Source organism: Archocentrus centrarchus, chromosome 4, assembly GCF_007364275.1.
Source record: "Archocentrus centrarchus isolate MPI-CPG fArcCen1 chromosome 4, fArcCen1, whole genome shotgun sequence".
Lineage (NCBI taxonomy): Eukaryota > Metazoa > Chordata > Actinopteri > Cichliformes > Cichlidae > Archocentrus > Archocentrus centrarchus.
Genome location: NC_044349.1, coordinates 17,949,009 through 17,963,758, shown reverse-complemented (window position 1 = coordinate 17,963,758; position 14,750 = coordinate 17,949,009). Strand labels below are relative to the sequence as shown.

At 38.5% G+C, this 14,750-nt stretch overlaps 1 protein-coding gene across 2 annotated transcripts in view; it reads left to right on the top strand.

Annotated features, from left to right (window-relative positions):
• negr1 (neuronal growth regulator 1) overlaps positions 1 to 14,750 on the top strand; it is a 207,499-nt gene that overhangs the window by 137,466 nt on the left and 55,283 nt on the right. For both annotated transcript variants that reach the window (XM_030727995.1, XM_030727994.1), the window contains exon 4: positions 3,354 to 3,485. In XM_030727995.1, coding sequence (XP_030583855.1) covers positions 3,354 to 3,485 — 132 coding nt within the window. The remainder of the gene's footprint in view (positions 1 to 3,353; positions 3,486 to 14,750) is intronic.

Genomic DNA, 14,750 nt, shown 5'->3' with positions numbered 1-14,750 from the left:
AGAAAACTAGTATCAGTTAACATCACATGAAAATGCAACCACTAATGGACCATAATGATCCACAAGAGCTGTGTTTGCAACAAGGAGAAATTTATTTTAATGAATATACCTGATTTTAGCTGTCATCTGGGTAATACTAACAGACATGCAAGCTGTTTTAAATGAAAACATTCTGCCTTCTTTATTATCAATTAAATATTATAAAACCCTCTGTAAACCATGGTGCGCATACACAGAGATGCAGATAGCAACGATAATAAGGAGATATGGGAAAATTATTATGACTCATCTGCCCCAAATTAATTGGTAGATTGCATCATTTTTACTCTCTATTACAATGACAGTTGGGAGGGTTTTCAGATCTGTCAAACTTATCCATCGTGCAGTGTGTCTGTGCCTTCTGAAACTCTTTCAAATTTAAATTAAAATGACTGTGGTATTACAGCTTTTTCTCAGCGGCTTTGATGCATTTCTCAGATCAGAACTGAAAATGATCAAAACTGCTCATTAAATCATCTAGTCACTTGTGCACATCATAAAAGCATTTTCTCATTCTTTTGAACAAATTGCCAAATGCAAATGCTACGGACGATCAAGAAATATAGATGATGTTACCAGTAAAGCAATTTATGGTAACATCATCCATATTCGGCCATTGTTATGGCTTTGCTTCAGTTGTAAGTCCACTTAAAAGATCGAAAAATTAACAATAACATGTCGTTAAAAAATTACTTTAATTCATTTATTTGATCTCTTTGTTCAAACACAGATGTTATATGTATCATCAGGGCTGGTACACAGGCAAGGACGTCACACAAATATTAAAGGCATATTAGATTATTGAGGATTAGCTTTAGTGCTGAAAACCACCCACTGGTTATATTTAATAGCTGATGTTCCCTTGTAAAATTGTTGACATTGTGCGTTTGGCAGCAGTGTCTCTCAGTCTAATGGATTCCTATTTTTCTTTTTCTTTTTTTTTTTTTGCTTTCCCAGATTAAAATTCACTACTATATGTTTTTAAATAAATGCTGGTTTGCAACCTTTACATGAGTAATTTAATAGGACAAGGAAACACTGCACATTGCATCCTGGTACTGTAACCTTGTCTAGACAAAATCATATTTTTATTTCATCAGACTTGCTCTACCCTGTTTGATTAATATATTGACACACTCTGCTGCACATCCCCTTTCACATTAGTGGGATTAAGTCTAAGACAAGACAAAGCAAAACAAAACAAAACCGGTGCACGTAGTGAAGACATTTCTTCACTTGTGCAAATCCTAGCCACATACCATCCACTCCCACAAAATTAGAGCCCTTTGTGTAGATTCTCCATCCGTGTGCTCTCTTGGCATATTAACTGGTCTGGTTTTTCAGACACATTCAGTGCTTATTTTTGGATCAGTTTTTCAGACACTGGTCTTTTTTTTTTTTTTTTTTTTTAATAGTTGTTTGTGTTGCTACAGTATCTTTGCCAGGACTCTTGGACTTCATTGTTGCCACCACAACAGTGTGAAGAAAGACAAGAAAGCTTATTATCGACAGTTCCTTCAGTTTCAAGTTTTTTGACATCGTAGTTAGCAGATAAATAAAAAAAAAAAAAAAAAGAAAAGAAAAGTAAAAAGCCACCAGGCTTGGAGAATGTGTCATTATATAAGGATCCAGCTCACTTGCAGGCAGCAGAGAATGACAGCTGCTCTGCTCATGAAACATAAGTTGTTTTTATTCTGATTTTTTTTTTTTTTATAAGATATTGTCAAATCAGGGTTAGAGCTTTGTGATTTTCTGCATGGCATGTTGAGCTCAGTTTAGCTTGAGTGTGTGCTCTGTTTGATTCCCATGCCTTCTGAGTTTGGCCACACATCTTCTCACAAACCACCATTACCAGGCTGAAAGGTTCTGTATAAATAGATTTCACACTGAGCACCACTGGGTTGGAAATTAATTGTTGTCTGGGGAAAAAATCTACCACAGTTTCTCTTACATGTACACAGAGCAGCCTAGTGAGATATTTTAACCATTTCTCACACAGGCACGACAAACGGGAAAATTATCAATCGAAACTAGGAATTTACTAAAAGTCTTATATCTGTGATTTTACTTTAAACCAAGAATGGCTTTTCATATCAGTTGGAGGTTATTGGCTGTGATTATCAATACTTAGACTTGACAAATTTTGCCATAATGCTGTTTTAAGTGGTCCCTCTGCAGTGAGCATTAACATGCTAAATAGAGCTTAAGATTATGTTATTTTCAGGTTTAATTAGCTGATTTATCATATTCCTATGTAATTCTCCCACAAAATTGTGGTTATTTGCAAGTGATACCGTAATTTTTCACAGCCCAAAGTGATGTATTCATATACGAACAACAGTCTGAGGCACAAAGATATTCATTTTACATTCATGACAAAGATAAGCACATATATTGAGGAAAGGGTACCAAAGGAGTGCTAAATAAATAACAGTAATGATTAATTGATTTTTAGAATAGTTGTTCATTAAGATTCATTAATTCTAGCCCCAATGTTAAATAAAACAAAGAGTGGCTTATCCATAATGTTGACTGAGATAAACTTTGTTTATGTTCATTTGTTTTGGATAAAACTGTCATACTCATTGTATGCTTTCCAGCGTTGCTTTGTCTTGCGCGCACACACACGCACATCCTTTCTGTCTTTTGTTTTTTCAGATCTTTAAAATTATTTGAAATACTCAAATTCACATCGCTAATGTATTTATTCCTGACGACTGGATCTGAATTGTTCTAGAAACTGTCAGAGAAAAAGAAAAACCATCACTTTTCTTTTCTCCCTGTTGTTATTAATTCAGTTTCTAGTAGGAGAAATTAGCCATGTGAGTCTTTCTTGTGTTAGCATATTTTAATTCGAGTGTTGAGTGGACGTCTTTGTGTGGATTTGCATGTTTAAAGTGCGCAATGTCACTATTATTATGCCAGTAAAGCACCGCCAAGTGCATTGAGCTATCAAATCTGTCTGTCTTCCGGGACAGCTCTAACTGCATTGTGTGGGGTTTAGCAAACGATGAGTGGATGACTGGGAATACACCATTATTACCTACCACCGTATTGATATAAATAGATCAATGTTCTGCTGGTGCACTCCTATTTTAGGATGCAAGTAAGGTAATCAGGAGTTCAATACAATATCTAATCGTATTGTGTCTTCTACTCAGGCTTAAACTTAAAAGCAATTTGCAACAAATGAGGGCTTTCCACCCACTAACCACAGGCAACACAAAGCCTTGCGTATATATGTGTTTGTGTGTTGTGTTTGTATTCTGTGTAGACACAGTGTAAGTACTTTGCCTCCATTTCTCTATTTCCAGCCAGGAAGTATGACAGTGGTGAATATCTTAACATCACCGGCATCACAAGGGACCAGGCTGGAGACTACGAATGCGGCGCTTTAAATGACATCGCCTCTCCCGACACCAAAAGAGTAAAAGTCACAGTCAACTGTAAGTACATCTCTTTCTTCTTCCTTGCATTCCTATTTTTTTGTGCACTGGCCTTGCAGATACATGAAAGACATTAGGGCAGCCTCAAATGATACCCTGTCCCTGACGGTGCAAGAAAGTATACTATCTAGAAGTTTGAAAAAGTAGAGAGCTAAAGAAGTTTCTTAATATTTAATGTGAGAATTCCCTTTTTGTCGGTGCATGTAGATGATTAATTCACACTAAGGAAAGGTCTGACTGTTCTAAGCACTATTCCATTATGCAGGTAATGAGTCTTTCAAAAGTGTGAGGAGACAGTAATGAGGAGCCAGGGCATTAATGAATGATACTGGGCTTCAGCTGTCGTGGTCACATAGAAACCACCACTTGTAAGCAGAAGCAGGATTGGGTGCTTGACAATTATTGCCATTCCCTTTTCTTTCAAAAGTGCTCCTTTACTTCACTGTTATTCATTGAAGTTTCTGTATAGATGCCCTCTGCTAAATCTCACTTTTGGAACAGCTTATCAAGCACTCATCGACAGAGATGTGGGAATGGTGGAGGCGGAGGGGTGGACGGGGGGAGTGGAAGAAAAAAGGATCCTCTTGGCCCAGTTAGTGAGTCATATCCAGAAAGCTAATCATGCAAGTTTTCTAATTCGGAGTTTAAGAAATTGATACATAGTTTTTATATTCATTTTCAACACAATTTTTAATCACTTCCTGCATATCATCTGTATCCACCTCTCTGTATTGAGACAGTGTTCATACTGGCTTTGGTATGAAACCAAGAATTGGCTCTAATGAGCTGGGCCTGAGTGAAGTTTCAGAGGCCAGTTATTTATAGCTTGACTGAGACATGGGTTCAAGGATGAAAAGTGCTTTGACAACTGGCTGTGTCTTTATGTTACAGAACAAAGGAGATGTTCTCAGTGATTGATAAGGCATGTCATAGTCAGACGCTGAATTTTAAAGCGAGACGGCAGGGTTATGTGGGTTTAGTATTTGAACGAAGTGAATTGATTAGGAAGACTTTTCTTTACTGTCAAAGTCTTCACAGTTTGAGCCCCTGAGCCATACTTGGGGTGGGAGTGTGTGGTATTTGGTCAAGTGTTGAGGCCTGCTGGCCAGTTATCTGAGGCCGACAGAACAATTTGGTCATTGATTCATTCTTTGTTATTGATCTGTACTACATAGGACAATTGTCTAGATATCTTTCTGCGACTCCTTTGATCTTATTTTGTAAATTGGTTTCTGAAAACAATTTATAAATTTTCCTTTGATCTGATATTTTACATAATCCTTCAGTACAGCAGATACTGAGCTGCTTCACTTCAGAAATATCAAATGTCTATTATAAAGGAGTTAAATGTATGGACCAAAAACTCTCACACATTACATCAGCCTTCAGGGTAATGAATAATTAGATTTTGTAACGCAGCCAGCCTGACTACAACACCTTTATGGAATATGCTATAAAAATGAAAAATGTAAAGCAGACAGTTTGTTGGACAGTGTTATCAAAAGCAGCAGCAGGATGTTGAGCGATTACTTTGAAATGAGATTTTTAGAGTCGATGTCAGTTGAAAGCCATTATCTCCAAAGTGTTTCTTTTCAGGAATGAAGTAACACAGCCTTCAGTAAGGTCGATGATAATTCATTTTTCAAATGATCCAGTGGGCCTTAAAAGGACTTTTTGTGCAAGAGGGAAGTGGGAAAAATATCACTATTTATAAAGTAGTGTGCAGTCCTTAAATTTAGGTGAAGGATCATTAATGATAGAGATACCATAAAGTCATTATGGAATGACCAATTAAAAAGAGGCACCACATTTTCCCCTTTCTTTTAATTTAAAGTACATAAAGTAAATCCAAAACTTTCGCGTGAAACTGGTGATGTTCTGCAATGAAATGGCTTCAGAATAATAAGTGTATGAATACGTTTTCTGTATTACATATACAATACAATTTACAGATGACGGTGGATCTACAAATAAAAAAGCTTTTGTGTATTTAGAGCATTTTTGAACCAAACAACAATAGTACTTTACTTCGTGATGCAACTTTTTGAGAAATGCTTTTAACTTTTCACACATTCCAAGTTATACTGCTGGCATCATCACGCCTAAATAGCAGTGCATCTTACTACAAAATGTAAAATATTAATACCTTTTTTTTTTTTGCAATTTTCACATGTTGCAAAGCCAACCTGTGAGCCAGATCAGAGCTTTTGCTGGGCTAGTTATGGCTCTCGGGCCATTGGGTTTGCACTGCTGATTTGGTGAGACAGTTTGATGGATCTTCCTGGTATGCAAGAAATATCTGATAGAGTTCTTGTGTGACACGCATACACATTTTCATTCATAATTTGTGTGTAGTAGGACTAGTAGGTGTCTGATAAGTGTTTGAGCACAGGCTATACATCTTTGATGCTGCCGTTTTAGTTATAAATAATATATTTCATAATTATTTACATGCTGTTTGAGCTATTGCAAACATTGTCAAATTTTTCTAGCACCATAAGCATCTCACACGTGAAAAGCCCTGTGTTTTATTGCAGCTGTTTAGCATTTAGAGTGCTGAACAGGAATGAGACCCGCAGAAACAAAAATGCCCCTACGTTACAGAGGTAGGACTTTGGTTGTTGACCTCTTCAAATGTTAGCAAAAAAAAGGTTTTGTCAATATTTTGTGCTGTGTAGCCCCAAATAATCTGTTTTTTTTTTTTTTCAAAGCATTTTGCCTGTATATTTTTCATCAAAGTTGCCTCTTCCCTTTTCTCTCTACATGGTGACTGGTGACACATGTGCTCATCTCCAAAGATAAGGAAGCAGAATGAATGAATTAAAGTTGTCCACTGGAGCGACTGATTTGGCCACAGCAGGCAGAGCTTAAGCCAGCTGGTGGCCACTCTTCACTGCCTCCTCTCCACACTGGCACATTTCTCCCTCTGTGAAGTAAAAAGAGAAGCATTTGGATTGTATCCCAATCTACTGTATCATTCATGCTCTGCTGTCACACATCAGGCTGTATTCACCAGGCGCCCAGGAGTGTGGGGTATTGATGAGGGCTGAGCCTATGAAAATCTGCATTAAGATAAAGACATTAGTTGACATTGAAACTCAAACAAGAGAGGATAATTACACAGCAAGAAGCAAGAAATTAACTTTATTAAAAAATATTACACTGTATGGACACATGCTCATACAGATGTTTTACTTGTCTCACAAAAGAAACCTCTTAATTTTGTGAAGGTTCTCCTGGGAGATTGAGCAGGTGTCAGTTTAACTCTGTAGCTTAAACAATGGAAAACTTGCCATTAAAAGGATTGTTTTAAGTACACTACTGTGCAAAAGTCTTCAGACACCTGTCATTTCTTTATACACTGCTAAAAAAAAAAATTAAAGGAACACTTTTTAAACAGAGTAGAGCATCAAGCCAATTAAACTTCTGGGATATTGATCTGGTCAGTTAAGTAGCAGAGGGCATTGTTAATCATTCAGCTGCTTTGGTGTTAATTAAATTAACAACATGTGCACTAGAGGAGCAACAATGAAGCATCTCCCAAAATGGTACTATTGGTAGCATGAGGCAATACTGGACTCCACAGAAGTTGCACACGTAGTTCAACTCTTTTAGGATAACACATCAATTTGTGCCACTGCCAGAAGGTTTGCTGCATATCCCAGTACAGTTTCAAGAGCCTGGAGGAGATTTCAGGAGTCAGGCAGTTTCTCTTGGAGAGCTGGGCAGGGCTATATAAGGTCCTTAACCCATCAGCAGGGTATCTGCTCCTCTATGCAAGGAGGAACAGGATGAGCACTGCGGGAGCCCTACAAAATGGCTTCCAGCAGGCCACTGATGTGACTGTCTCTGACCAAACAATCAGAAACAGACTTCATGAGGGCGGCCTGATGGCCCGATGTCCTTTAGTGGGACATGTGCTCACCGCCCGGCACCATGGGGCCCAATTTGTAATTGCCATAGAATAACAGAATTGGCAGGTCCACCACTGGTGCCCTGTTCTTTTCACAGAGGAGAGAAGGTTCACCCTGAACACACATGACAGATCTGAAAGGGTCTGGAGAACCTGTGGAGAATGTTATGCTACCTGTAACATTGTTCAGCATGACCGGTTTGATGGTGAGTCAGTGATGGTCTGGCGAGCCATACCCACAGAGGGACTCTAGGCAATGGCACCCTGACTGCCATTAGGTATCGGAATGAAATACTTAACCCACTGTCAGACTCTACGCTGGTGGAGTGGGTGCTGGGTTCCAAGAATATGCAGGCAGTCCTTCAGTTGATACCATTGAAGGCTCCCATACTCACCTGACGTAAATCCAGTAGAGCACCTCTGGGACATCCTTTTTTGGTTCATCTGATGCCGGCAGGTTGCACCTTAAACACCTCAATGTTTTTCTTTGGACTTCATTCTCAGTCCAGTCTTTGAATCTGACCATTTTCAGAGGAACGTTTTTTGGTTTGTTAAACCAGCTCAACATTGACCTATGACTCATTCAACCCTAAAAAAGGCACTTAACTCAAAGGACAAACCAGTGTTGAATGAATTTCAAATTGTATTGTTTGGCATTTTGTTGCTAGCATCTTGTCACTGAAACACATAATTTGTTCCCATTTCTTTAGTTGACTCTACAAGAAATGCCAAAGATAACACAGTTTGACAGGCATAAATAATATTTTTGAACCACTTGGCGTATCTCAGCATGATGTGCAGTACTCCCTTAACGAAATGATGAAACTGGACAACTGGAGAACAAAAGAAGTGGCAGGCCTAAAAAAATTAAAAAGTCCTTAAGAAATTGGAAAAAAGACCTGATATGGGACCTGAGAGATGCACCTGGCCATTCAGATCCATCTACTGTTCATTGAAGCCTCATTACAAGTGGTCTTAGTAGAAGGGTGGCTTTCAAGAAGCCATTCTTAAAAAAGGGGACCACATTACACAAGAGCTAGACTGATAATCAATGGCAACTTAATCAAGATTTGAACTTTTAGGTTCAAATACTTGTCAGTATGTATGGAGGAGGTCAGGAGAAGGGTGTTTACAGCCATCTGTAAAACATGGTGGAGGCTCTGTCATTTTTTGGGACTGCAATTCACCCAGTGATGTTGGAATCTTGGAAAACATCTCATTGGCAATTGCTTTATTTTCAGAATGACAATAATCCCAAACACACAGCCAGTACAGTAAAAGCATACCTGGCTAGGAAAAACACACAATGGAACATTGTCAGTCATGGACTGGCCTTCCTAGAGCCTGGACCTCAACATTATTGATTATCTTGACAGAGAATGGAACAAAAGGCAGCCAGCATCCAAAGAAGAGCCTTGAATGTCCTTCAAGAAGCCCGGAGAACTATTCCTGAAGACTGCTTAAAGAAATGAAAAGAAAGCTGCCTAAGAGAGTTTGGGCTGTCTTGAAGAATGAAGGTGGTCATACCAAATATTGCCTTTCAACCTCATTTGAATTGTACAAACTCTGTTTTTGCCTTACATACTGCATTTTCATGTATGTTTGCATGTTTCAATAAATCCCTGACCCATTACCTATTTTCCTAGCAAAATATAAGGAAATGAGGGGTGGAATAACAGAAAGTGCATAAAGGTATTGTTAGATGTTGTTAAAAGGTTTAAGTGGCTATCACGGTGTGCATTGACACCATCATAGTATCAACACTGATCCTCTATTTTTCTTGCTAATAGCAGTTCAATAAAATGAATTAATAAACATCAATTAGTTAAGTCTGTAATATTTTTTCTTTTATCATTCTAATGAGACAGCATAGGATTGAGTGACACTGACATTTCAAGGGTTAACAGTCTAATTAAATGTTCAAAACAATGCCTTTTTTCAAAACTGTGGGTATAGCTGACCTCTGGGCTAATTGCAGATTAGGGCCACTAATTAAAATAAGCAAACCAAAGTAATGAAAATAAAATTAAGCTCTAACATATTTGCAGTTTTAATAACACTGGGCCACTAAGCATGCCATTTGGTTCTCTGATATGATGATGAGGCAGACGTTTTCATGCATTGTCACTGCCTAAGTGTTAAGTCCAGTACATGTAGCCTCAGCATGAATTTCTCTAAGGCTCAAATGTCCTACCTTCATCAGACAGCATTAATTAAATTATTGGCCTTAGAGGGCTTCTTGCCTTTATGCTCCCAGGGATAAAATGAATGGCAACTGAATACTTTTATCATCTAAACCTGAATGATGGCAGTCATCCAGAAGGTCGTGCTAGAATCAGATTGGCTGAAAAACCCTACTTGGCGAAAGGATATTTCAGCTGTGATGCTACCTGATGAAATTTGATCTCTGACCTACTTTTTAAAATTTACATATTCATCTTCACTGCAGGTGGGTGCCGTTACTGGCTGAAATTCTCACTGCACAGTGTGACTCAAAAGCATAAATATCACATCTACGTGCTTGAGGCGGAGGGATGAATGAAAAGGAAACCACCGTGAAACACCTCCACCTGAGATAAAAAGCTGGTGTTTGATTAATTAATGAAGCCACCTTGTAGCAGAATGAAGGCGTCCATCACTAACACTACAGATAAAACAATAACAGGAACCTGTTTCTTTTTCAAGATGAGAAATCAAAGGTGTTTGACCTTGCTTTCTAGTTTAGAAAGCTCTTTTCCTCCAGAGAGAGTTGTCTGTTCCTCTTATTGAATGAGTGAGACTACAGGGTTTGAACACCATCATGTAGCAAGATGAGATTTGACAGTTTGCACAAACTTTAGTCACACATGGAAGAACCACAGACAGCCAACTGTCTTGTCGTGCTATATTTTATTTGCTTGTCACTGTTACAGATGCTTCATCGAAACCTGTTTGAAATACCTAGAGGGAATTTGATAGCGTGTGGCGCAAATGCTTGCTTTAAGTTTTTAACCCAAACTCAAAAATTTTAACAAAATTTTACACAAAATGTAATTTTTACTGACATCATAGTGTTTTGAAGAAATACACACTGGCCATTATTTAAAGCTGTAAGAATGATAAGGCAATATTGAGACTATATGTGAAGTCAGCTATTTTTTTAACCCCTATTCATATTGATCATAGTGCTGCACATTGTTCAGCACGACCGGTTTGGTGGTGGGTGATGGTCTAGGGAGCCATATTCACAGAGGGACGCACAGAACTCTACAATCTAGGCAAAGGCACCCTGACTGCCATTAGTTACCAAGATGAAATCCTTGGATCCATTGTCAGACCCTATGGTGGTGCAGTTGGTCCTGGGTTCATACCGGTGCAGGACAAAGCCCAGTTGGTTTATCCAACACAGTCTGCATCTTAGACTGTCCAGGAGTTCAGTGATGCCCTAGTCCCGATCTAGGAGAGGATCCCCTAGGACATCATGAACTCTGTGTGATCATGAACATACAGAAATTAACACACAGAAACATGGTATCTAGTATGAGCGGCATTTTATCAGCAGTCTGAAGACATGGGGAAAAAAGCTATTGCAGGACCTGGTGGTCCTTCTAATGCTGCAGAACCTCTTTCCAGAGGCCAGCAGGGAGAAAAGTCTGTGGTGAGAGCACGGTTTTTCTTGTCCTTTATGCATTCTTTGTACTACTGCTTGTGAAGTGTTTTCAGGCAGTTGAATAAGTTAGTTGCATTGCTTTGTGGCACAGACACAACTCAGCACTCTTTGCATATGATTTATTATTGGTTAGCATCACTTGTGCTAAATCCAAAGTATTGCCAAACAACAGATGATGATCCGCTTTGAGGGACAAGCTCTTCGCCTTCTGCTGTGCCAGACATTTGCATTTTGCTGTTTATTTGCCTTTTTACATGGTGTTGCTCATCCAGACTAGTCCAGGGAACTTCAAACTGCACGGTGGAGGGAACAGCTGTGATTGGCACATGCAGGCACATGGTCAGATGCTTGATTGGCTTTTGCTTGTTGTGTTGTATTGGTGGAGCGTGCATTTTTAGTATTGCTCAATCATGGTCTGTTATTGTAGGAAGGCAAAATCATGATGCCATAATTTAATAGTATTATTATTTACCAAAGTCACTTTTATGTTTCTGTAATGGTTTATACACCAATATGTGCAAACTTGTTAGTAAAAATGATGTTTTCGATGCTAAAATATAGATCTTGTTTTTTTTTATGAAAATTTACTGTTTTACAAAACCCCCCAGAACAACACACTTTGTTTAGTACTGTACACATGTGTGCGCACACACACACACAACACACACACACATATATATATATATATATATATATAGTGTATATAATAGACACTGTTGAAGCTTCAGTACCAGATTTAAGTGAATGTATGCATATAACTAAGCCTGTATGTAAATTTTTGACCCTGTGTGGATTTGAGAAAATCCAAAATGAATTCAAACTTGTGCACCCAGTTCTTGTTTTTGAAGATGCATGCTGCACAGTCTCTCCACCCTGAAAAACAACAGTTCAAAGAAATCATCCAAAGCCCAAAATTACCATGACATTCATGCCCATGATGGGATGTAGACTTCTGACCACATATAATTTTGTATGACAGGATCCCTAGATTTAGGCTGAAGGTTTAACCAGTACAGGTTTGTCTTCCTTTTTAATATCACTTTTACTCATTCATGGCAAGGTTTCACTTGCTTTTCAGAGTGAAACCGTACCCTGTATGCTTCAGAGTTTGCCAGCCATTTTTACGCCTCCTTCCTCCTCCAGTACCCTGCAGCTGTGAATTCTGCTCACATATTCGCCATGGCTGTGATTGTAAAAAGAAGAGCACCTCGCTTTTTCCTACTTACACTAATTGTCCAGCAGAACTGTGATCATTTTTAATCACAACACACATCAGAGATGCTTTAAGCGGTTTCACCAGCGGTATTTATAGATTTCTGAAATATCAAAATGCAGGAGCACACTGCAAATACTTCTAATTCTTTACATCACCTGGTCTTTTGTTTGCTCCTAACCTTCCTTTCCCTCTAATACCCCAGCCATCCATGCCTGTTTGGAATTCAGACCCTGGCCTGGTAGATACACCCACAACATGCTCCTCTGCTGACAGAGTGGTTCTGGGGAGTCACGACCATCTTTGATAAATAAGAGACTAAAGTTGTTTACTTGTGTTCAGGAGACACATCTTCATGACCACCCAACATTACAATGTCAAGTAATGACATTGGAGTAAACAGCTATTAGTGGAGTGTGGGCATGTTTGTGCTGTTTTTTTTTTTTTTTTGGATAGTTATTATTTTTACTAAGAATCATTATACACTATAATAGCTGCATAGCTGTGCACAAAATACATAATACATATAATACATTTAATACATTTTGCAAAATGCATGACCTACATACTGTGTGTCCAGATCAGACTCAGTGCAGTCAGTGGTGGATTGTAAGGTTAAATCAAAGGTGGAATAAATGTTCACTGCACAGTTCAATGAAATCTGGCATTGGGAGCATTTTAAAATCAGACACACAGTCTCCGTTGAACATTTGTCGACAGTTCGCAGTATCTGTTGAAATACTGTGGCTTACAATTCAAAAGAGAAGGCTTCCTAGAATTGGATTCTGATCCAATCCTAAGTAGAGTTAAAGCCAGTACCCTCAAGCTGTTTGGATGTAAATCCATCTCTCTACATCTCTCCAAAGCTCTCGTCTTGATTGCTATTTGGATTCCTTGCTGCATGAGGGGCATGAATAAATGAGCGGAAACTTGATCTTCTGCAGAATAAATGTTCTGGCTAGTACACTTCTTTTTTCTTTTTTTTTTTTTTTCCTTTTATACATTGGCCTGCCATTTTAGTGACAAAATAAGTAATAATGTTGAGTGAAAGGCAAATAATATCACAGGCTTACATGAAATTGTCTATAACATGGATATTATGTTTACACAATTGGAGATGACTTACTGAACTCTCTTGGAACAATAGATTAATGATATTTCTGCATGTCTCGACTGTACCATTGTCTTCATCGAAACACCCCACCAGCTCGTGTGTATTTAGGAAGATAGGTGAGGATTTGTGTACCTTGAGCCATTTAGTGTTAAACACAGACAATAGATTGATCCCCAGTGTTGTCGACCCACACAGTCCTGCACACTAAGCCGGTTATTTATATGCCCCGCATTGTATAAAAAGAAGGAACACAATGTTCCCTAGCTGTTCTGAATAGAAATCTTAATGAATTAATAAATCTTGGCAGTAGAACCATTCCTGACTGAGAAAAAAAAAAGCAGGACAAAGAAGCCCACAGATGGCAGTGGGGAACAGTGTCTCTGTGTGTAAGCTGACAAGTCATGCACTGATGAGTCCATTCCTTAATTGCAATGAAAACTCATTTTCAAATCTGGCTGAAGAGGTAGGGTTATTAATTGATCTTTTAATTAAAAAGCCTGCGTTCTCTTGGCAAACAATAGTATGTAGCTAAATAAATCATATTCATTCTTGAAGTACACCAATTAATCATCAATTGTCACACGAGGATTGCTTAAGGGAAGCTACTCAGTGAAGCCTTGTACATTAAGGTGTTTTGCTTTGTGAACAAACCCTGTCCATTAATACTAGAGGGAAAAAGGTCACTCTTGCTATGTATCTTTAACGTACTCGTATTTGTACAGTTTGCTTGGACATTTGAAGACATCAGCTTTGTTTTGATAACAAGCTCTGCATAATGCAGATGTAATGGGTTTTTTTTGGTTTGTGATCGACCCATGACTGCCCATTTGTCACCTGCCAGGGCCTCATAGTGCTCGTTTTTCTGCCATGCTTGTACTATTTCTGGACCCAACCCCTCACCCCCCCATCTGGTAGAGCCACCATGACTTCAGGCATGATTTACAACACCACCACAGCATTCCCTAGATACTAAATTACCTGGATTATTGGGGCTTCATGGTTTTTAGTGCACTACTTTGCATTACTCTGTAAAATCCTGATGGTGTATAGCACAATATATAATGATATAAGATATGCCAGCAAGTTAAAATTGGACTTAATGGATTGTATTGGACTTTATGGCTGTGATCTGTCTTAACAGATCACAGTGCCAAAGTCCAAATTGGAAGGATTTGATATTATTGAATTAAAATTGCAGTATTTTGCACCACCTGCACCACCACTACCTGAAAAGGGATATTTTTCCATATGATAAATTGCTGAATGACTTTTGTGGTTCCAAAAAAAAAAGAATTATCTGGCCCAGACTGCTTTTTGAATCTGAACATTTGCAGAAATGCAGCTGACCTTTAAGAAAAGATACATGATGATAAAGT